The sequence below is a fragment of the Rhinolophus sinicus genome, linkage group LG03 (genome assembly GCF_036562045.2).
Source record: "Rhinolophus sinicus isolate RSC01 linkage group LG03, ASM3656204v1, whole genome shotgun sequence".
In the NCBI taxonomy this organism is placed as follows: domain Eukaryota; kingdom Metazoa; phylum Chordata; class Mammalia; order Chiroptera; family Rhinolophidae; genus Rhinolophus; species Rhinolophus sinicus.
The window spans coordinates 124519229-124542764 of record NC_133753.1 but is presented as its reverse complement, the minus strand read 5'-3'; the positions used below and the strand labels follow the sequence as shown (position 1 = coordinate 124542764).

At 37.8% G+C, this 23536-nt stretch overlaps 1 protein-coding gene across 6 annotated transcripts; it reads right to left on the bottom strand.

Annotated features, from left to right (window-relative positions):
• Window positions 1-3180: 3180 nt before the first annotated feature.
• On the bottom strand, window positions 3181-22398 carry STARD4 (StAR related lipid transfer domain containing 4). Of its 6 annotated transcripts, none has more exons than XM_074328614.1 (6): window positions 22222-22398; window positions 14156-14270; window positions 12266-12315; window positions 9369-9495; window positions 8421-8535; window positions 3181-7510 (listed from the first exon to the last, which is right to left on the bottom strand). In XM_074328614.1, the coding sequence occupies exons 2-6, from the start codon at window positions 14258-14260 to the stop codon at window positions 7281-7283; spliced, it is 627 nt and encodes a 208-aa protein (XP_074184715.1). In that variant the 5' UTR covers window positions 14261-14270; window positions 22222-22398; the 3' UTR covers window positions 3181-7280. The 6 variants fall into 6 exon arrangements, with proteins under 6 accessions (XP_074184715.1, XP_074184714.1, XP_074184716.1 ...); XM_074328613.1 differs by having other exon boundaries at window positions 22143-22397; XM_074328615.1 differs by lacking the exon at window positions 22222-22398 and adding an exon at window positions 21958-22100.
• Window positions 22399-23536: the final 1138 nt, after the last annotated feature.

Here is a 23536-nt window from a genome sequence, read left to right as displayed (position 1 = left end):
TGATCAACATACTTGACTAATTTGGGGTATCTCTAAGCAGAATAAAAATCACCTAACGCTTCAAAGACCTATTTGCAAGTCACCAGCTGAAGCAAAGCCTCCGTCACTTAAATTAGCAAAGACTGCACTGGCTCAGTCTCCACTGACAAAGCAGAGTAAACAATAGTGATTTTCTGAGGCAGTTTTGCACAACTTTGGTTTCTGAGTAACTCCCTGTGATTAGAAATCACCTATTTGCTAAAGCTTTGCCAATGGAGGCCCATGGCAAGGTTACTTCTGTCACAGTTATTTTAACCCTTTACATGATCTGACCTGAAAAGGCAATCCCCGCAGGAGTTGAGATAGAATTATACCTGAAAGTTTAGACTTCAAAAGATAACCTGTACAAAAAAGCTGTCTCACACAATGAAAATTCAAATGTTCAGAACTACTTTCCCCAAACATCAAGCTGGTTCTGTCAAGTCCTTTCTTCGTCCTTCCCTTTTGCCCCTTTACACATGCTTATCACTCATTGCAAGTAATATTTTACTTCTATCTTCAAGAAACTTGCTTCTTTTTTAAACATTTACCAATTAGGATCAGCTTACAGCATATATACTTTTAGACTTTGTTTCAGATAATGTCTGTGGTTAGTGAATGGCCGCATTATTCCTCAGGGCAAATGAAATGAAAGACAGGACAAAGGTTGACTACCATCCGAGTGATGAAAGAGAAGCTAAGACAGAGATACTGAGGGTACAGAAGACACACGTTAGCAGACATTGAGAAAGGAATACTTCCTATTAGGGTTTTTTCAGGCTTATGTCATATTACCTGGCATATCTCTTCTAGTTTTCCCTAGGGGAGAAATTTGTATTCCTGGGTTGTCCAAAGTTTTCTGGACCAAAGGGACATAAGTAGCTCAGCAACAGCTTGGAGGATTAGATGGCTGGGATACCAGTATACACCTCCAGTAGTTTAGACTGCAAGTCATTAGCCAAAAATAAGTGCATGGAGGACTTGGAGGACAAAGAAAAAGTATAAAAATGTATCAGTTTACAAAGCCAATACTATTGCCTATCTTCCCAACTTCTGGTTGCAAGTACTGAGAAAGGAGCTGTGAACATTTCATTTTTAAAGCCTGTCAAAATGGTGCTATTGACTCCTACTATGAAGATATACTACAATTCTTTTCAGGTAAACATGTAAGTCTGACCTGGCCATAAATGTAAATACAGAAAATGTTTGTAGAGAATTCATCAAAACCATGCCCATTTGCTACTGATTGAGCTACCATGTTGTTCAATGGCAGTGAGGGGACAGGGAGTCCCCACTTCCTGCAACAGTCACTGACTCTCTCAGCTGCCCAGAGCCTGGGGCAGGCATCAGAGCCACACTGAACTCTGTCTTCTTCTTGGATTCTGGTTGGATAACTCAATTAAATCACTGAACATGTTCATTATTTGGTGTTTCCCAGGAATATAAAGGAAGAAGCATATGTGATATGAGGCAAATACTGGTAAACTAACTGTTACAATTGACCTTAGTAAGAACGTTACTTTGTTCATTCAGATGTGTTAGATGTGTCAGAACATGCTCAAACAAGTATATAACCTTGCTACTGGGAAATCTGTAAAACAGTTTGCATGTACAATATGACAATAAATCATCCAAGATCCCACCAAAACTTTGCATTCTGTGATTTGAAATGTTACTTCAAGAGTGACATAATGGATATTTTCCTTACATCTGAAATATGGAGTTGAGTCATTACAAAGAGAACTGACACCCGCAGAGGTGATGACTGCCCTAAGGTCACTGTTAGTGGCTGAGAATCCATCTGGGTTGCCCATATCCTGGCCCGGTGCACTCACCACTGGTAAGTCAATTCACTGGGTATAAGGTAAACACCACAATTCATATAAAAACTGATTTTTCATTATAAAAATTTGAAAATACAGAAAAGTCAAACATTACCATAATGCTTTCTAAAGACAAGCATTGCCTTTTCCTAGCCATTAATTTTTCTTCCAGACTTGTAATCATATTGTAACTCTTTTTGTATCAATCTAGTGCTAAAGCACAAGTACTTTTTGCATGATCTTCACAAACATGTATGATAGCTGCATAATAATCCAGCCTCAATTGTTTTTCTTTTCTCAGTAACATTACATAAAGCCTTTTCTGTGTTTGGATTTTCCATCCATTTTCTGACATCTCCTGGCTATTGGCACCTTTATCCATTGTGGACCCTTTGCTCCAGAGGAACAGAAACATGGTGTAATATAAACACAGGTTATACATGTTAGATGCCATGTGACACCAACCATTAATCTACAGAGGAAGCTCTGTCACCTCATTATCTTAATTAGGGCTATATAATGTCTGCCATGTAGAAGAGGCCCAATAAAAGTTTCATGAGGAAGTGAATGACTACTTTGCTATTTTCACTTTTATTATAAGAGTCTATCATTTTCCAATGACAGCTGAAGGAAACTTACACACACTTCCTAGAGCTGATCCACCAAGAGATGCTATAATTGGCTATCCAGAGTCATTACCAAACCTTTCTCCAAGAGGATGGAAATTCTTATGCTTGCCTTTCCAGCCACCACTATAGCTACGGATAGTCATGTCACAGTTGGGAAGAAAAGCTATTGGAGGCTTCTGGGAAAGCTTTCATTTTCCTGAGAAAGAAACACAAGTGGTGCCCCGTCTTCCCCTGCCTCTTGAATTGAATGCACATGTAATTTCCAAAGCTAATCAGTCACCATATCAGTATGAGGGAAAGATGATGAGAACTGTACAAACACTGGCCCCAGCATCCTCGAGCTGATAAACATTAATAATTACATATATCTAAATTTTTTACTAAATGAGTAAAATAATTCTCTATTTGCTTAAACCATTTAATAGTCATATTTTCTATTGCATACTGCCCACAGTATCCGTAACTGCTTTCTTGTAACATAGATCAAGGGTTTCTTTGTAATCACTTCCAGCTTTTTTTCAACTGCAAATGAAGTTATCACCATAATTCCTAATGAAATTAACATAATTATTTAAATGTGTACAATAAAATCTGTCCATACATTACCATAGTAAGAGCAGAATACATTCATTATCATCCTGCCTATATAATAGTAATCAAGAGTCAATAGTATTGTGGCTAATATTATATGAGACGGTGGGAGATTAGCATGTGTTTTTAATCTTTATTTCCCAATTTATATGTCCATTGTGTAGGAGTTCAGAAAGTTAAATTACATATGTTAAGTTCAGATACATAGAACCATTTGTCAGTGTTTAAGGTTAAAGCAACTTACACAGACAGCAATGATCAATTATAAGAGTATCTAGAAATTTTATTGATATATTTTATAACAATTTAAAAATAAATTAACACATGCTCTTAGTTTAATAAAGGTTCTAGTTTTACATACTAGCTCATAAAAGAAATAAACTTCTTAAAAAATAAAGTCTATATATAGTATAGCTTTTATTGAATTGCAAGAGATGAATTTTATTTAACTATGCATGTAAAATCTCTGGAAACAAAATAATAAAGAAATCCCAATTCCAATTTCCTTTGCTCTGGGATTAACCTAATGTTTCTTCTATGCTCAGATCCCACCATCTTCTATTTCTAGAAGTGGAATAAGAAAGGCATGGGAGACACACCAGACAAGTTACACATTGTACATTATAAACAGGTTCTTATAAAAACCTGGTCAAGTCTCTTTGCTTTTCTGAGTTTTGTTCATTTATCCATAGGTTTGGGATAGCTACAGTATCCACAAAATTACAAGAAACTGGATTTTAACGAGATTCTAAGGATGATAGTGTGCTCTTGAGTAAACAGGTAAAGTTTTTATCTATATCAAAGGGAATTACGCATACTTAAAAGCTTTTTTTTTTTTACTGGGAGATAATTTCCAACATAGAAATCTAGTTTCAAATATATCCAACTGCAATGAACAGTGAAATGAGAGAACTTTAATATTTATAATCTCTCTTTAATACTCTAGAAGTTTATATTATATGTAACTGCAGAATACTAAATTCCCATAATTATTTTTTCTGAGTATCTGTCAAACTTAAAGAGTTAATCAAGAATTATCAATACAAACTAAAATTTCACACAAAATATCATTGACAAATTACTTTTTCTTGTATGAAACTAATTTTCTTAAAAAAATAGGTACCATGTACTAAAAACAGTACTGGGCCAAGTATTTCCTGCATACACATTTCTAATGCAAACTAGTTACAAGCTAGACAAAATAACCAACCCATAACAATAAGGCAGATTATATTCTTTCATTAACTGTCCTATGAAGTTATCTTTAAAGGAAAGTATTTTCTTGGCTATAATTTTTATTTTATTGAAAACTACTCACTGATTTATTTCTATTGTTCAGACGTCCCCATTTAGCAAGCACTGAAAACTCCAGAGACCAGAAAAGATTTTGTATTTAAGAGAGTAAATCCTCTACTTCATATTCTAGGAAGACAAATTAACACATATACTATAGAACTGTGCTATTCAATACAGGCCACTGGCCTCACGTGGATAATGAGCACTTAAAATGTGGCTAGTCTAAATTAGTAAAACACATACCAGATTTCCAAGAATTAGTACAAAAGAAGATTAGCTATCTTAATGAATTTTTTTGTATTGATTACATGTTGAAATGATAATATTTTAGATCTATTCAGTTAAATCAACTGTATTATTAAAATTGACTGCAGCTATTTCCTTTTTAATGTGGCTGCATAAAATTTAAAATGACACATATGGCTTACATTATTTTTCTATTCCACAGCACTGCTATAGAAACAGCAGATTCAGTTATATGTTAATATTCATCCCAGTCCACACTGTTAAATTTTTCTCTCATATGGTACTTGAGATCATATTTTAATAGATTAACCAAGGTTCCTGAGCTTAGATTCAAATACACCTCCTACTCTTACAAACAAAACCAAACGAAATCTACTCTAATCTTTTTCATCACCTTCTTTATACTGGCAATTGTGCTAAACTTTGGTTAGGTCTGAGTCTGCAAAAAGGCAACAGAGACCTTTCTGGGAGATGGAAATGTTCTAAAACTGGATTGTGGTGATGTTTACACAACTATAAATGTATCAAATATAATTTTTCAATCCACCATATGACTCAATATTGCAATGAAAATTTTTCCATGAGTATCCTGTTACCTGCAGAGGGTCCACATTTAACAGAGGATTATGTAATCACTACCTGGAAGTGTAGGTTGAAAAGGACAAAGGGAACATTACAGTAACTGGGAGTGGGAGTTTATCTGCCTTTAAGGGCACCCAGATCAGGCGATAATAGCCCTCAAGTACAATCTTGTCACAAGTCCCTTTATTCAATCTTGGCCCCTGATAATGAATATCTGCTGGTACTTCCACATCCTACATAGTGTACTGGAGTACAAGAAACTTCCTACTCTACACTAATAAAATCAAATAAAAAAATACAAGAAATCAAAATTAACATTTAACAATTTCCACGGGAAACTGAAAGCTCAATTGCTGAGTTTCCTTTTCCTATTGCAAGAAGAAAAAATGTGGCAGAGAAATCCAGCAACTCAAAAGTTACAGTCAATTTACAAAAGAATATTGGCGATTAACAAATTTCAAGTTAAGAATATATAATCATTTATGAGTTGCTCTGTCAGATCTTGAAACAAATTATTTTCAATCTAAAAACAGATTATTCACCATGAATACTGTGGTGCAGCCATTTTTTTGTTTTTTTTGAACATCAGCAAAAAAATGAAAAATAAAACCAAAAATCAGCTCTACTTTTTCTACTTTATCAAAATGGATCTGAAGAGCTGTGACTTATACTTTCTTTACACTCAGGAAAACATAGTAAATAAAACACAGATTAAACCTTCATGCACTTGAACCACTATATGCTTTTGTGCTTTTTGTGGCCTCTCTACCACGTTATTTCCAGAGCTCACTTTACCACGTATTAACCAAAAAAAAAAAGAGAAGAAAGAAACAATGGAAACAGTAGTAACACAGAAAGAACTCACATTGGACAATGAAATAGATTTCAGGATGTGTGCATGTACACAAACATAACTACACATAAATACATACAAAAATGTGCACGGATATGTTGCATTATCTCAAGCTTTCCTTTCAGAAAGGAAGGATAGTTCAAAAGGCAAAGAGTCATTTGGAATGTTAAAAGCATTTAGGAATGTTCATTTAAGGCAGCCATAGAATCATAGAATCAAAGATCCTATTATAGTCCATTCTACTTATAAAATAACTCATCTAGGCATTTGGAAAAATCTATGAATGCATTTGTTATAGTTGCATACTGACAATACATCACAATTGTTAATGTTTATGAATCAATTAGTAGTATTTTATGAGTTGAATGATACTTTTACAACTGAAATATGTACAGAACGTTCACTGAATTAGGCTTTCTAGGAGATGATTCTGTTTTTGAACACAGGACAATACCAGCCACTTCACACAACCCAATGTGGTATCCCCAGCACATATTTCACAGTTTTTTGTACTGTCTTATTCAGGCATAAATGTTTTAAGACTCTCAAAATAAACACACGTAAAGATATAACTACTATATTTTTAAAGATACCTACAAATGAATGCTATCTATGTATTAAAACCGAAAAACATTTGAATTGTACCTAGAGTTACTATGATATCTATTCTTTTCTTATTTCTGATCTTTTTAATACTTAAAAGTAGTGCAAGTCAATTGACAATTAAGTTCATCTTTATAAAATATAGAAAAGAGCTTTTTTCTTTAGTCCAAGATATTGGTAAACTCATAGAGCACACCAAATGTAAAGGACTAATATTTAATGTCCAAAAAAATTAAACTTTTACAAAATGTTCATAAAGCTCTAGAATAAATGATTTTAATCTAATAGCATGAAGCTTGTGCTTTAATTTCCAAGCAGCCAAAAAGTTCATACTGAGGCACTATTCAATTTCTTAAGAGTGTGCATCAATGAACTGTTATCTACAGTTTATCTTGGTAGATTTCTGTCATACTCTCCATTCCTAGACACACGGCCATACCAAACAATGTGTACATAACTGTTTAAGAAAACTGAAATGCCCTCTCTTAGATAGCTGTTTACTTTAGGAATAAAATAAACCAAAAACATCTCCAATTTTTCTACAGACTGTGCAGAGAGAGGAAATGGTGATTTTTACAGACCATGCAGCTGAGAGAAAAGAGTTATTTAGGACCTTAGCACTACAAGTTTAAATGTCATTTATGCCTTTCGTAAGGCTTTTCGTAAGTCACCATAGAAGTTGATTAAAGTGCTTGCCATGGCTGTATCTACTGCAGACTGAGGAAGCATCCCACGCAGATCCGTCTGAATATAGCCTGTTAAAAGGCTCTGCTTTGCATTGTCTTTAAGTGGAACACAAAACCAACCACAGGGATGGTTATAGCCACGAACAAATTCTGGTTTCTTTTCACCCCAGTCAAGACTTACCCCTGCAAGGCAATTTAAAAATAACACTATTAATAGCAATGACTGACATTAGTCTAAATCTCTCATTAAAAATATTATCAGATTTCTTGTTTAGATATTTTTCTTCTTATCCCTGTAGTTGAAAATTAAGCCCCAAGAGGGACCACGGAAGAATGAAAAAAATAATTTCTAAGCAGAATTTTGACAGGGGGCTAGTGGATAGAGAATGGGGAAAATTCTAATCCCTTCAGAATAGATGACGTCATGTCACCTTGGTAACTCCTTTGAAACTGCAAGTCTTGGATGTAGCATCCAGACCTCAAGGTGCCAATAAACAATGGTGCCATCACTGCTCCCTACAGGCACTACCATATCCAACTTTGGTACTGGCTGGTTAACAAAAAAGAAGTAGACGCTTAACTACAACTGTCAACTCAAATATATACATCAAAAATATTCATTTACCTATAGATATCTTAGAAATCAAGAGCCTTTTAATAGCAGTATTTTTAATTTTGAAAAGAAAAATACTAAATAACCCAAGGAAGGAAAAACCATTTTTGCACATACCACATCTATTTTTTCTGTTTATGACTAAGAAGCTGTTTTCTGTTTCCTTTTTATGAATAGAAGGAAATCCATTTACTGGATGGATCCCTCTCTTTCTTAGCAGCAGTCATGTGATCCATATTTGTTAGCTGTGACCTTGAGGGTACCATGTAACTAGGAATAAAAACTTATCAGAAATATTTCAGAACCCTTCTTGATATTGTTATTTTAATTCCTAGGGTTCAGCATTTGCAAACAAAGTTTAGTGATTATAAAATAAATTGAAGGTTGAAAATATATCTTGCATAGAAAGAAACATCCATCCTAGAAAACTCAAATATTTAAAATAAACTGAAAGAAAGTGTAAGGTCTTGAGATCATTACCACAGGATAAAAGCCCGTCTTCATAGGCCACAGTGTAGGACAAATCAACAAACTCTCTTGGGGAAATGATATTCCAAAGCTGACCAGCAGTAGTGTAACGCAAAACACAGCAATTCTGAAAGAGAAAGAGTAACAGGTGTTACTACTATAGGGATACATAGAAAGACTCATATATCATTAGTTAATCTTTAGTAAAAAACTAATACTCATTTAAAAAGTATTAATAACAATTCCTATAGTGATGCTGACAGGTTTAGATGGCTGTTCTAAATCTCACTGCTACTGTATCACATGAAGAAGATATACGATCAAAATATAGAGTTAAGTTAGACAGTATCCAAATCTATAATTCAATACAGTCGTTTTGTATCCTGTCTGATATTCAACATGGAAGTAGGTGGTACAGACTGCAGATATTTTAAGATAAAATCCATAAATACCTTGACTAAAACACCAAATGGTTCAAGAAATTCTGACATGGCAAGAACTGAATTAATAAAAATGGCAAAAGAGAGTGAGCCAGATTTGGCGACATAATACTCTAATGCCCAAGGTGGCATTTTTATCTTCGGTCTTTGATTTTGGCTAAATATTAATGGAAAATTACCAAGAAACCTGAATATGATGGTGTTTTCAGATTTTAAATTTCAGAACCTCAAATAGTTTTACAATTAAAGATGCTGATGATTTTCTTAAGCAGCAAGAACACAGCTATTGTGGAAAACAAACTCAGTTCTGATTCATAAGTTAATATGAGGAAACTCAAGCTTTTTGAAAGGCAGCAAAGCTTCCCCTGTGAGGTCTCTGCCGTGACTTTACTCTCAAAGCAAAGAACACAAGTGTGTACACATGGTCACACCCACATGTGCTCGTGTGCTCTCTCTCTTTCTCTCACTCTCTCTCTCACAAACACACACACAATCTGAAATAACGTTTCTAAACAAATACCTCTTCAAATTGCTCCAAAATATCCATTGACGTCATTAGACTGTCCCAATCCACGCGACAGGGACCTGGGAGAATGTGGTCCATCACACTATTGAAAACATCGTCTATAACACCTTGGGCTTTGAAACTGGAGAAAAAAATATTCAAGTCAAATACTATTAGAATGAAAAATTTCAGAGCTAACTTGAAGAAGAGTAAGAATTCATTGAGCCCTGCAAGGGATGATGGGCTGCGCCCCCTGCAACTAAGATTGAACACGGCACCTTGAACTGAGCTGCCGCTGAGCTCCCGGATGGCTCAGTTGGTTGGAGTGCATCCTCTCAACCACAAGGTTGCCGGTTCGACTCCCGCAAGGGATGGTGGGCTGCACCCCCTGCAACTAGCAACAGCAACTGGACCTGGAGCTGAGCTGTGCCCTCCACAACTAAGATTGAAAGGACAACAACTTGACTTGGAAAAAAGTCCTGGAAGTACACACTGTTCCCCAATAAAACCAAGAAGTTAACTACAGCACTGTATTTTATGGGGAAGAAATGACAATGACCTAAATATTTATCTGCAGGCAAATTTGCAAACAGATAAACACACTGGGGTATATTCACATGGAAGTGAAAGAATAGATTTATGTGGCTAAATCCTGAAACCATAATACCGAATGGAAAAAATTAAAAGCAATTTACCAAAGGAAACACACACACACAAAGTATGAAACAAGAATAATACACACAACTTCAGGATAGCAGTTACCTCTGGGGAGGAAAGAAAAGAGAAGAAATGAGAGACAGACTGGCTTTAGCTTTATGAGCAACATTTTGAGGAGTCTTTTTTACTTGTTTTTTAAAGCAACTGAAGCCTTTTTACCATTTTATAAGTATCTCAAGTTCAAACCTGTGTTATCTCCCCCATCCTAACTCTGCTCTTCCATCCTGTATTCTCTAACTTGGGGTAGAGGTAATACACATTAATCCAGTCACCCAAATTAGAAATCTGGGATTTTGACTCTTCTTTTTCTCTTAACCACATTCCAACAGTCACAATTAAGAAGTCACCAACATCTTATCACAATCATTTCCTAAATGTAAAGTGCTCATGAGAATACCTGATTCTCAGTATGTTAATTATCATCATCATCACCACCACCACCACCGACGACACCGACACCACCACCACCACCGCCACCACCGCCACCACCGCCACCACCGACACCACCGTCACCACCGTCACCACCGACACCACCGACACCACAGCCGCCGCCGCCATCATGTGCATTTGCCCTTTTCAACTCCCAAGCTTTGTCTTCCCGAGCTGTGTCCGACACAACGCTGAATCAATCTCTAGCTTTTTTGATCACATATCTCTTTAAGAATCTGAAAAAGGCCACAAATGCCTTCCCAGGAATAACACACTGACAAAATTTTTTATACAAGCTTAGTGGAACTTTGGGAAGCTAGCCATGGACTCCCAGGGTAAAAACCTCTCTCTGAACTTCCCATGCTCACTTCACAATGTTATTTCACAATGTTATTAGAGTAAATTTGAAATCCTCTGAGGACCTGGGAGGTGGGGATGAACATTGAACAGAGGGTAAGTGTGATACTGAACTCCTTATTTTAGCATTCAAAAATCTTTCAGACACATGCTCTCCCCACCCCCATACTTTATGCTCCAGCTATACAAATACAACTTCTACTTGCCTAAACACACTCATCTGTGTTGACGCAGCACATGCAATTCCCTGTGCCTGGAGTATGAGTCAGTCTCCCATTCCCTAAGAAATACCGATTCTTCCTTTAAGGCTCAGCTCAAGTATCAGCTCCTGTATGAAGTCCTTCAGTATCACCGATGTGTAATGCTTTGCTCCCTTAGCACTCTTTACACATTTCATTCCCCACTGGATATTATTGACCTAAAGAATTAAACTCTACAGTTGCTTACAATGCTTAATCCAACTCCAGTTTCCCTGCCCTCATCATAAATATTGTATAACTCATCTTTCTGGAAACACTGTCTGTTATTACACTTCAGAACATTCTGTATATAGGAAGTGGGGGCCAGACCCTAGTTGATTTTAAAAAGATCCGAGTTGCAAGGATGTGAACATTCCACTCCAATTATACAAGGCAACTGTCCCCCACTGGCTTTGAAAAGAAATATTTTTTTCTGGTTAAAGACATAATTCATGTTCAACTATATGCAAACACCAAAAAATGGAAATAAAAATCAACCATAAAATCGCCATCTAGAGGTATATATTTGGTGTTAAATAAAAACATTTCAATATTTAAAAATATATAAAGTCAACTCACAATCGGTACTACTACTACATGCACTTGAATATTCTGCTTTATTCACTTTAGATTATATCTTGAGCATTTTCTCATGTTTTCAAATGCTTGAAAATGTTTTATAAAAACTGTAAAATATCACATATATGTTCCATAATTTAATCGTCCTCCAACTATTGACTATTCAAGTTGTTTTCATTTTTAACACTATAAGCAATGCTGTGATGGATGAGACAAATACTTAGCTATTATCTTTCTGATGATTTCCTCAAGGTGAAGTCCTAGCATAAAGTATGCTACAGCACTGAATAATTGTAGAAGAATATTAGAAGAATCTTACACACCAAGCTAAGAAATTAAGATCTTATCAGCCATTTGATATCATTATTTATAATCAGCTCACCATCAACTCAGTCCATCTATGGACATTCTAAAGGCTCTAAATTCAAAAGGTGATTTGCTTCTCAGAAAGTTTAAATCTTAAAAGCAAAGGCCAAATTTTACTAGTAATGATCATTTAATGATCATAAATGTGTGTGTGTGTGTGCGCGCACGCGCGCAAAACACTTAGCATTGGCTTAGGAGCTACATAAACTACTAGAATTTACTTACAGATATCCATTAAATTCTTCTGAAGGTTTTCTCCAAATTGTTACATCTTTCTGGAAAAATAAAAACAGTATATGGGGATAATTACATAGTGAAACCCTGAATATAAAACTGACAATTTCATAAATCTAGAGTATTAGTCTTTGCCTTAAAATAAAACTTAAGTAAATAGTCAGATATGCATAAAAGTCATTTATACCATCAAATGATCCCTATTTGAATTTCTTCTGTATCCTAAAGTTCTTCACATTTACTTAAATCATAGACCTCCAAAAGAGATTTTTCAGTAGGTTAATGAGTCCTAAACACTATGAAGAGTCAGTGATGGTCCTATCTCACTGGCTATTGTCATTTGCCTTATTCCAATCTTATCTTCTGACAAATTTAGACTAAAACATTAGGAACGCTAAATATTTCATCCTAAACTTGCTCATATCTTTTAAAATATTAAACAATTCACATCTATTATGACAGTGCTACCTTGAATTAGTCCCTACATTTTTTTTTCTGATCTTTGCCCAAGAAAGTCTGAACATCAGAATAGCTACAGCACTTAACCGGAAGTGTCCTGGAAGTATCACTCAGCCATGTGATAGTCTGGGCATGTCATATTGGTAAAAAAGAATACTAACTGGCCACCGTCACAGGCTTGTTGAAATATCTGAAACTATTCCAAACTATCAATTACTGTACTTCCTTAAATTGACAATGATTCATTTTATTTCTTGATTTTAGAGACTATGCTTTAGGCTGTTATTACCATGAGAATATTCTCACGTCCAATATTTAAAGAACTAATGAAAGCAGTGCAGGATTACTGTTTTTCCGTTTATGATATGCTAAACTACCGACCGAATTAGCAAAATTATCTATTCTGCACATCCATCTGAAGTATGATCTATATATATATATATTTTTTAATTATTTCTTTTCAGTTACAGTTGACATTCAGTATTATTTTATGTTAGTTTCAGGCGTACAGCACAGTACCTAGACATTTATACACTTTATGCACACATTCCCCCTGATCAGTCTCGTACCCATCTGGCACTACACACAGTTGTTGCAACATTATTGATTATGTTCTCTGCACTGTACTTTGCATCCCCGTGACAATTCTGTAACTACCAATTTGTATTTATTAATCCCTTCACTTTTCTCACCCAGTCCCCCCACCCCTCTGGCAACCATCAGTCTGCTCTCTGTATCCATGAGTCCGTTTCTGTTTTGTTTGTTTGCCTATTTTGTTCTTTAGATTCCACATATAAGTGAGATCATATATTTGTCTTTCTCAGTCTGACTTATTTCACTTAGCATAATACCCCCTAAGTCCATCCGTGCTGTTGCAAATGGTTAAGATTTCATTATTTTCTATGGTTAATATTCCATTGTATATATGTATTACTACTTCTTTATCCATTCGTCTATTGATGGGCACTTGGCTTATTTCCATATCTTGACTATTGTAAATAGCGCTACAATGAACATAGGGGTGCATATATCTTTTAGAATTAGTGTCTACAGATAAATACCCAGAAGTGGGCTTGCTGGGTCATATGGTAGTTCTATTTTTAATTTTTTGAGGAACCCCCAAACTGTTTTCCATTGTGGCTGCATCAATTTGCAATCCCACCGACAGTGTACAAGGGTTCCATTTTCTCCTCATCCTCACCAACCCTTTTTTGTTTATTGATTTTATTAATAGCCATTCTGACAGGAGTGAGGTGCTCTCTCATTGTAGTTTTAATTTGCATTTCCCTGATGATTAGTGACACTGAGCATCTTTCCATGTCTATTGAGTATGGCCGTATCTTTCCATACCATTTTGAAAGTCATCAACCAATTCATTAGATAGACGATACACCCCAAATATAAGTAATTAAACTAATTTACCATTTTCTTTGCAACTCGCCACTTATCATCTTCAATGCTATGGTACTGGATGAGAGTGTTTTGAACTTTAGTTGCAAAAGCAGTAGCATCAGGCAGGACTTCCATTTTTTCTTCCCTGTTACAGAGACCAAGACTAATATTAGCAAACAGCACAGTTGATGCAGTAGTTCAAATGTGGCTTCATAACAGAATCACCTGGGGACTATAAAAGATGCCTGTATCTGGACCCGACCCCAGATCAATCAGAATCTCTGAGAGGAGGAATTGGACATAGGTGTTTTTCTAAACGCTCCCAAGGTGAGGAACACATAGTTAGGGATGAGAATCACACATTTTGAGTTGTTAAAATCACCCATATAGAAATAAAATGTAATCCTATTTTTCCTAATAGATCTAATAAAAAGGAATAAATTATAAAACTCCAGATCAAATGAAGAAAAAAAATGCTGTTTCCAAAATGCAAAAATAATACAAAAAGCATAAGCTCTTTAAAAAGTCCTTCGATTTCAGCCTCTGAAAATTTTTATTTTACCATCCAGCAGAATTAGGACTCATTCTAGCAAACACATGACAACCACAACTGGGAAGGTCATCTTACATCCTTTAGGATAGAGTTACAAAACTCAGAACAATTTCAAAATTTTGAAGAACTCTTACTGTTTTCAATGTTGTATTTCATTTGATGAAGTGTTAGGATTCAGTTAGGTAACTGAGTAAGGAGGGAGGTCATATGAAGTCTTTTAGAACCACCAGTATAGCATAAATAAATGGTTTATAATGTTAAGGCAATAATTTTAACTATATAAAGAAGAAAAGTACTATATCATTAATAATCCTAAAGATAAGGTACCGCTCAACATTATTTTTAAAGGGAAATGATTATAACCTTGAAAGATAATAAACTTAAATGAGGGATTCTGTAATGTGATGGATTTAAAACACTGCTGCAAATTGTTTGACACACTTTCCATCAAGAGGTTGAGTCTGTATGACTTTCCAGGCTAGGTTCGGAAAGTCCGCGTACCTTCTGCAGGTTTCTTTTAGAGTACTTGTTCTGGGAGCCTTTGATCAACTGCAGGCATGCAAAAACTCTGGTTAGCCTGAGGCTGACATGTGGAAAGACCCAGGAGGGGAGATGGGGAGAGAGGACGATACCACAGCAAAGTCCCAGATCCAGAAACTTATTTAGAGCTTCATGCCTAATGGGCATCTCTTGCTCCCCTCAACTTGCCTGTCTTCCCATCTTAACAATTTACTATCAAAATAGTAATTTAGCCAGTTGCTCCAAGTCAAAAGCCTTGAAATCACCCTTAATAGGAATCCAGAGATTCCTACTGATACCACCTTATCCTATCTGCCTACAACGCTCTTGTCCTACTGGTTTTTTCTGTTCCTCAAATAGGCCAAGCTCCATACTTACGTTGGGCCTTTGTACTTGGCATTTCTCTGCCTGGATTACTAGACCCCAAACCTGAGCGTGACCAATAAAAACCAGTCATGACAATTTCAGTTTAAACCTTTTGTCCTTAATACAGACTTCCATAAGTCACAACTATTTTCTTCACAGTGCTTATCACCGTCTGAAATTAACTTGTTCCTTTATTGGTGTACTGTATTACGTTCTTTGACCATCACGTCCCCCGCGAACAGAGCAGGCGCCCCTGTCTGCCTTACTCACCACTACATCCCCACCAACTAGGACACAACAGGGACACAACTAGAACCCTGCCTGGGACACAACAGGCTCATCATCGCTGTGGAAGTACGCTTGCTTCAAAACAAGAATTATTTGGTCTTAACTATGTCTCCTGTTGGTGCCATCGCCAGTAAAAGCCTAAAGGAGAAAAGGCTTTGGGGGAAAAGCTGCCCATTTACAGACCCATCAAGTTACAACTAAAAAGTAGGTGAAGATCTAAATGAAATAACAAGGCTCAAGCCTCTATGGGAATAAGGCTGCAATTCTCAACTACAGACACATACATCAGAATCTCCTTTGTCGTTGCTGTTGACAAAAATTCTCTCCTTAGGCTCCTCTGAGTCCTTTATTCGACAAAGTCTAGCTCTGGGGCTTGCTCTTTGTCCCCTTAGTCCAGTCTTAGCAAGAATCCTGCTGACTCGGTTTAGTGAAAATTTCCCCACCCTCAAAACTTGCTCACCTTATCCTCAATCTTAACACCCTGACCTGCCTTCAGCAAGAATCCTTTCCAGTCGATTTAGCCAGAATCCCCCTTACCCTTAATGTTTCCTCTTAGCAATTTTTCCATCCACTGATACCTACCCTGCTCCTTGGCTATAAATCTCCATTTGTCCTTGTTGAATTCAGAAGGGAGCCGAGTTCTATACTGAGATTTCCTTTTTCCATCGCAATAGTTCTTGCATAAGATTTGCTTTTACCACTTTAACTGCTGTCTGCCTCAGGTTTTCTTTAATACTGTTTTTAGATGTTAGATTTCAGGACCCACTGCCAGACAGTCTGATTTAGTGGGTCTGTTCTGCGGTAGGCCCCCAAAATCTAGGTCCTTTACAAAGCCTCACTGGCCATTCTGTTATTCAGCCAAGGTTAAGAGCCATTAATCTAAAAACTAAAGGTGACAGAAATAAATGTTGTAGTTAATATTTAATTAGCGCAAAGCAGAGCATACAAGCCAGTAAAAATGACAAACACTACAATGATACAGAACTGGCTCCCTAAGGTTCTATCTCTGGGACCTGTGAATTAAACTAACAAAAGCTAGATTAACAGGAGAAAATGTATGGATGAAATTCAGGGAATCAGTAACGCAGTTAAATTGAGCTAGTTTGCACTTTAACTCACCACACAGCTCACTATCTAGCCACCTGTAATCAGACTTGGTTTGTTTGCAGTTTGATCCATCCTGATATTCAGCTGTTTTCTCCTTGTTTCTCCCCTCACTGTTAACTGAAGAACTCTGTTTCCTCCCTTTCTCAAGGCAACCCATACCTCGTTAGTTAACAACATCCTAACCTGGAAAAAAGCAATTTCTTAATCCTTAGGCGCCCGGACACTGGAAACCAATTTACAACTCCCTTGCGGTATTTACTGGTGACAAATTAAAGTCCCAGGCCGCTATGGCCGAGTCCAGAGTCCAGAGTCCGGAGATAACGTCATCTTCAAACAGACCAGACCCCAGGAAGTGATGTCAGCCCTCAAAACTGCCTAAGTAACTCCCCCTTTCCAACATAAGAAAAAGCTAACTTGAAGTTAGGTGCAGCTGTCCACTCTCAGGCTCTGGACTCTAACCCGGTGACCCGGCCCCAACCCCACCTTCCTACCCCACCTCCACCCTCCCACCCACTCCTGGTATTTCTCTCCTTACCACCCACAGCAGCCGTCATCTTTGGACACTGCCAGGGTGTCATGCAGAGTCTCAGCTCCCGCTCCCCACATAAGAATGCAGAATATGGTGAGGCCAAAAAGGAACACCCACGGTGCCATAGGTAGGGGAGTCATACCACTATATTCTCACTGGCGGCTGAGTTAGAGACACAGGAAGCAGGAGCCACACGATTTGCAACCTGCCGTCTGCTTCTCTGTCAACCAACCAACCCCACTTGCTAGCTGCAACCCACCGTGCTAACTGAATCTGCGCTTGCTAGCTCAGCCACCATCCGCTGCTAGCGTAGCCACGGCAGTTATATTAGTGGCCAATGGCTCACTGGTTACAGCTGACGGCCAACTAGCCACAGCTGATGGCCATCCGATCACAGTTGACCGCCATTTACTACCTGAGCCAGCACCTTTCCACGTGAGGCTGAGAGCCTGGAAACTGCACTCCGGGCTCTGTCCCCACACATGGGCATTCTCTCTCTGCCCTAACTTTAATAAAAACTTTCTTCATTCTCCCACTTTATAGAGTCTGTGAATACTTTCACCTTTTGCGAACAACCAGGGGTTAATTCCACGCCATGACAGGAAAGACATACAAATTTCAGTTGATGTCAACATTGTAATTTTTATCTGCACAGAAGCCTTCACAGAAAGTACGTGGAGACCCAAGGAAGCAGTTAGACCCTGGGACCATTGCACCATTTTAGCAAAGGATGATAAATTGTGGAGAAGTGACAAGACAAAGGAAAAGGGGTTTGGGCTTCCAGGGATGATAATTATTGGAAGGTAAACGCAAGAAAGGAAACTAACAGGAGAGAGGGTTATTTTAGTAAAGTTTGTGCAGACGATCTTGGTGCCAACTTTCTGTCTCTAGTGATAAGAATTGTTCTCCTAGGATAGCAGAGGCGGCAAGACCTGCACAAAAGGAAATTTGTGGCCTACTTTTAGGCAGGTAGTAAGAGTGAAAAGAGCTCTTTATAAATTTGCTGTTTCTTAATTGCCTTCAGTACAAAATAATCTTTATTCCAAAGAGCACATCCTTTCAAAAACATGGGAAAGTATATAGAGAAAATTCAATAATTTGACATTTAGGATCTACGTAAGTGACACAAAATGTATGATAAGTATAGCTCCTATCCATAGACTAAAAGTGGATCCGTTCGTTCAAAAATTCTGCCAGTCAGGAATATATCCCTTATCCATTTGAGAGACTGCCAACTTGATAGCCAGTACAATGACCTTATTCAAAAGTATGTTACAAACAAGCACAAGTTCTTAGAGATTACTTGCAAAATAAATTTCATTTATCTATTACTGGAATCATTATAATTAAATAACACTCTTTAAACCCAAAGGTCACCTGCCAGGTTTCTGTGGTTAGAAGACAAGAGAATTTTTTCAAAACTATTTGATAGAGATCAAAAATGAAATGGAAAGCTATTTTTATCATAGAAAACATCTCTGTGCAAATCGAGTACACAAAATGTAAGCAATAAAAAAATGCTCATAAAGATGAGAATCTGAATCTTTAAGGTGTTTACCTTAGTAAATCGTTCACTCCTACATCAGTATAAAATCCAAGCTCCTTAATATGGCTTATGGCCCCTTTTATGAGTTGGTTGAACTTCACTGCCTAATTTCTACTCTTCTTTCCTGGATTCCCCTAAAGAGTAGGTTAGCAACTCTGTAATACAATTATTCACTTATCTTCTCACATTTAACTGTAAATCTTTTGGGGCAAGAAACGAGATGACTTGTTCAATGTTAAACTCCTATGTCTAGCATACGGTAGAAACTTATTAAAGAAAAAAGGAAAAAAAAATGGGTGGACCGTGAGCTACTAGTGTCATTTATGGAAGACCTCAAGACATCTAAGGCAGTCCCATTTATACGAATCATTATTGAGCCTCTGAATGACTAAAAAACTTCCATTACCATAATAAATCACAATAATTTCTCAGAGGTTTTATTTACCAAGCATCTCTTATATACCAGGTCCTAGAACTATAGAAATGGATGTAATCCAGTGTTTCCTCTCAAAGTTGACTTATTTCACCCTTTAAAAAAACCTTTAACTGCAACAATAACAAAAACGAAAACATTAAAAACTCCTATTAATGAGCCACTGTAAGGGTGATGGAGTAGGAGGTAGGAAGGAAAGGAAAAGAACAAAGTAAGTGTAAACTTGGAACGTTCTTTTAGCCAAAGCCAGGCAGTTATTTCTTGCGTGGATGTTTTTTCATCAAGATGAAGTCCAAAAGGGAATAATTGTTACTGTCTAAACTACCTATGTGTGGGCAGGCATGACAGAGGATCTCTGGAAATACAGGGGGTGCCAAAAAAATGTATACACATTTTAAGAAAGGAAAAGAACTGTATTAAAATTACACTGATGGTCACCACTTTGAGCACCTCTTGGAATTGCAGAAGTCAAATATGACTTGTATTCATCTTTTGTTCTTGGTATATAGTGAGTATTACAATTTTAATAGTGTTTTCCCTTCTTAAAATGTGTATACTTTTTTTTTTTTTTTTAGCACCCTCTGTATATTCCAGAACCAAGAAGGGGCAGTATTGGGGTTATCAAGGTCTTGGCCCTCTTTTAATATAATGGGGCACTCATGTTAATCGAAAAGAAAGCATACAACATGCTCTACTGCAATCTCCATCTGTGTGGAGAGTGTCAGGAAAATGTTTTAAATACCATTCTGAACACCATCTTACTAATTCTTTTATTCCCTTTCTTGACTTATATCAGGAAACTCTCCAACTCCATCACTTACATTTCAGAGAGAACAGGTACCACTCAACCTTAGCAGAATCTAGCAGCTCCATGTAAAAGGTTATATGCTCTTGACAGTTCTATTACTCAGTGCTGAGTAATGTCCACCTTCAGTTTTTCCTTCCTTTAACCTTTTTGTTCATGATTTCTGTACATATTTTTGAAATGATCACCAGTATAGATAGTGGCTGACATCATAGAGTGAGCAGCCTTGTTAAAATTTTTCTTGAAGCCATCTATGAGCACCAGTCTTTGACCAATACAACTCCAATTATTGTCAAATATATGTCACAGTGAAACAGTCATAGGTTTTATTTTAAATATGGAACATAATAAACATCTTAACCCCTAATAAAAAGTGAATGCTATAAAAATATGTTTGTACTCATGTAGTATGATTAAGTCTCAATTCACTTGTTAAAGAAGCTCATATCAGAATTAACCTTCCATTAATTGATATGGGTTTCATTCAGGTGAATAGCTTCAATTTAACATGCCATAGATTTTTCCCCAAGATGTTATGCAAACCAAGGCCTTATAAATTAAATTATATTTTCACCTAACATAAAAATTTCAGCACAGGCTTGATTTTCAAACAATCCTGAATTGGTAACTTAGCTTTTTCAACTTAGTCAAGTACAACGGTTTCTCATTTTTGAGAATGGCTCTGGCAGGAACGCAACAGGGAAGCCTGCTTCTGCAATGTGACCAATGTTCCGGTTTTAGTGCTCACTTTGGCTTATTTTAGTACAAACTTTACAACAATGTTGAGACTTTTTACAACATTTGAGGCAATATTAAATTCTAATGTCAGCTTTAAGTTTGAGTCGTTAATGTTCAAGCTCCTAATACGTTAATCCTTTATTTAAAATAATAATAATAGCTAACATCTTTTATCATTTGCTAGTATGTGATCAATCTTTCTGGCCACTTTAAATTGTATGATTTCACTTAACCCTCACAAAGAACCTCAAGAGCCGATTCTATTATTATCCCTATTTTACAGAACGGGAAAGTAGCAACTGGGAAATTAATTAGGTCACTTGTCCAAGATCTAACAGCTAATAAGTGACAGAGCCAGATTTCCAAACCAAGGCTTCTGCCTTCAAAGGCCAAAGGTCTATTTTGTAAAATGCTGAAAGCTGATCACAGGCTGGAAGAGACTTTACATTAAATGTAGACAGACACCAAGACACCTAAATTTACGTTAAATTTGTCATATCTTGCCCTGGCTTCTGAACCCAAAATAGCTCAGGTAATATTTCTTAATGGTAAATTAGGGATAATAGTAACACTGATTTACTAAGGAATTACGTGCGTTAACACACCTAGCACCGAACTTGGAAGAGAGTAAGCACTGGAAAACGCCGTCTTATCATCAACATCATTTCAGTCAAAAGCTTGGCGTGACGATGGATCCTATGCTGTCTGTGCATCTACTAGGAAACCAGGAAGCACTGTGTCCTTCACAGAACGTGACCTCAATGCAACTTCACCACGGCCCTAAAAGCAAGGTTATTATGGTCCCTTCCCCGTTTAACAGATGAAGAAACTGAGGTCTAATCCGCGTCTAAGTCCTTAAACTCGTGAGCGGTGTAGAGGAGCGAGGTGCAAGCCCTGGGATCCTTCCGTCTCGCCCCTTCTCTTCCCTGGACCTGTTTTCTTTCTCACCTGTGAGGTCCACACCCGCCCGGACGCCGGGGCCAGCCATCCTCTCACTCTACAGCGGCCTCTCACACCCCACTCGCAGCAGCAGCTCCGGGAAAACGCACCGGGCTTGGCGCCCCCGACACCCCTGTCACCCTCCCGCCAAGCCCTCACTTCCGCCGCGACTCCGTGCCTCTACCCGCGATTACCTGAGGGAAAACGAGGAGTAGGTGTGGAGCCCCGACAGGTCAGGCCGGGACAGGACTCACTCGCCTCCACAACACCTACCGGTTAAAGCTCTCTCAGCTTCCCCGCCCGTCGAGGTCGCGGGCGGCAGCAGCCAATGGGCGTCAAGCCAATGCCGGTCCCAGCCAATTGGAAGGCACTAAGCTCTTCCGGGAAGGAGGGTCGAAACCCCCGACAGCCAAGCTCCCGGCTCGAACCCGGTGCTGGGAGGGCTGGAAGCAGAAGTTGGCCCGAGCAACGTATGTTTGCTTGGATTGGCTGGCGCGGCAGCATGCGGAGTGCTGATTGGTCGCCGGAATATGGAATGATTCCGCGTGGTGGCGGGAGCCGTGCCAGGGTTTTCCTGCCGGTGTGGGATTTCCTGTGGGTTTGCCTCCGGCGGGCTGTCCCAAGGCTAATTTCAGCCGGGCGAAATACAAGCACAAGGCGGGAGTGAGTGATGACAGTGAGGGGTACGGCTGGTCTAAATTCTTCTCAGCTGTGAACATCTCATAACTGCACTACCCTCCCACGGCCAAAAGTCAAATAAAAGAAAAGGCGACAGTGCCAAGGATGACACGCAGAGGATAATACTCTATTCCGCCTCCCTCCTCCCCGGTTTAGAGAGCGCTATAGGAGCAAGTCATTGCTACAGTGTAAATTGATCTTTCGCCAAACGATTGTCCTCGGATAATGGGGTTGGGAGGACAAACTTGAAAGTAGAGAAGAGGAGAGGGTGTGGCAGGTGGCTTTAGCAGCCAAAGTGTTCTGATTTTCATCTGTTTGAAGGTGAGTAGCATTGCACTCAGTGGCTGTGAAGTCGCCCATCTGATAGAATGTTTGGCAATCGGAAAGGTGTTTGCAAATTGCATTTACTAGGATATGTAGTTTGAAAAAACAAGAGTAGGAGGGAATGCAATGCTACACAATTAGTCGTTATTGATAGACTTGCAATGAGCATAAATAATACTTCATAAGTTTTAAAATTAGCATCACTAAAAGAATCACCACACACCACTTGCTAGTTATTATTGGCAGATTAAAAAAAAATTACCTCGTTCTTTATATATAAAACGAATAATAATTTGGTGGTTGTTTTTCTATTATCATTTCTCAAGTAAAACACACCTACCTTGGGGGGCTGTTAAGTGGATTCAGTGAAATATAAAGTATGTAAAACTTTATACAAAGCACTTTTCCACAACTATTTCAAATTATTGCCCGTATATGTGCAAGCAAGGACCACAATAATTGACCAATAATAACTAGCAAGTTAAATGGGGTTCCAGGCATAGATCTTAAGGCAGATTACTTAGTTTCTGAGTAACTGGACTGGAATTTGGTCCAAGTTTGCTGGACTATAAAACGAGCTCTTCAC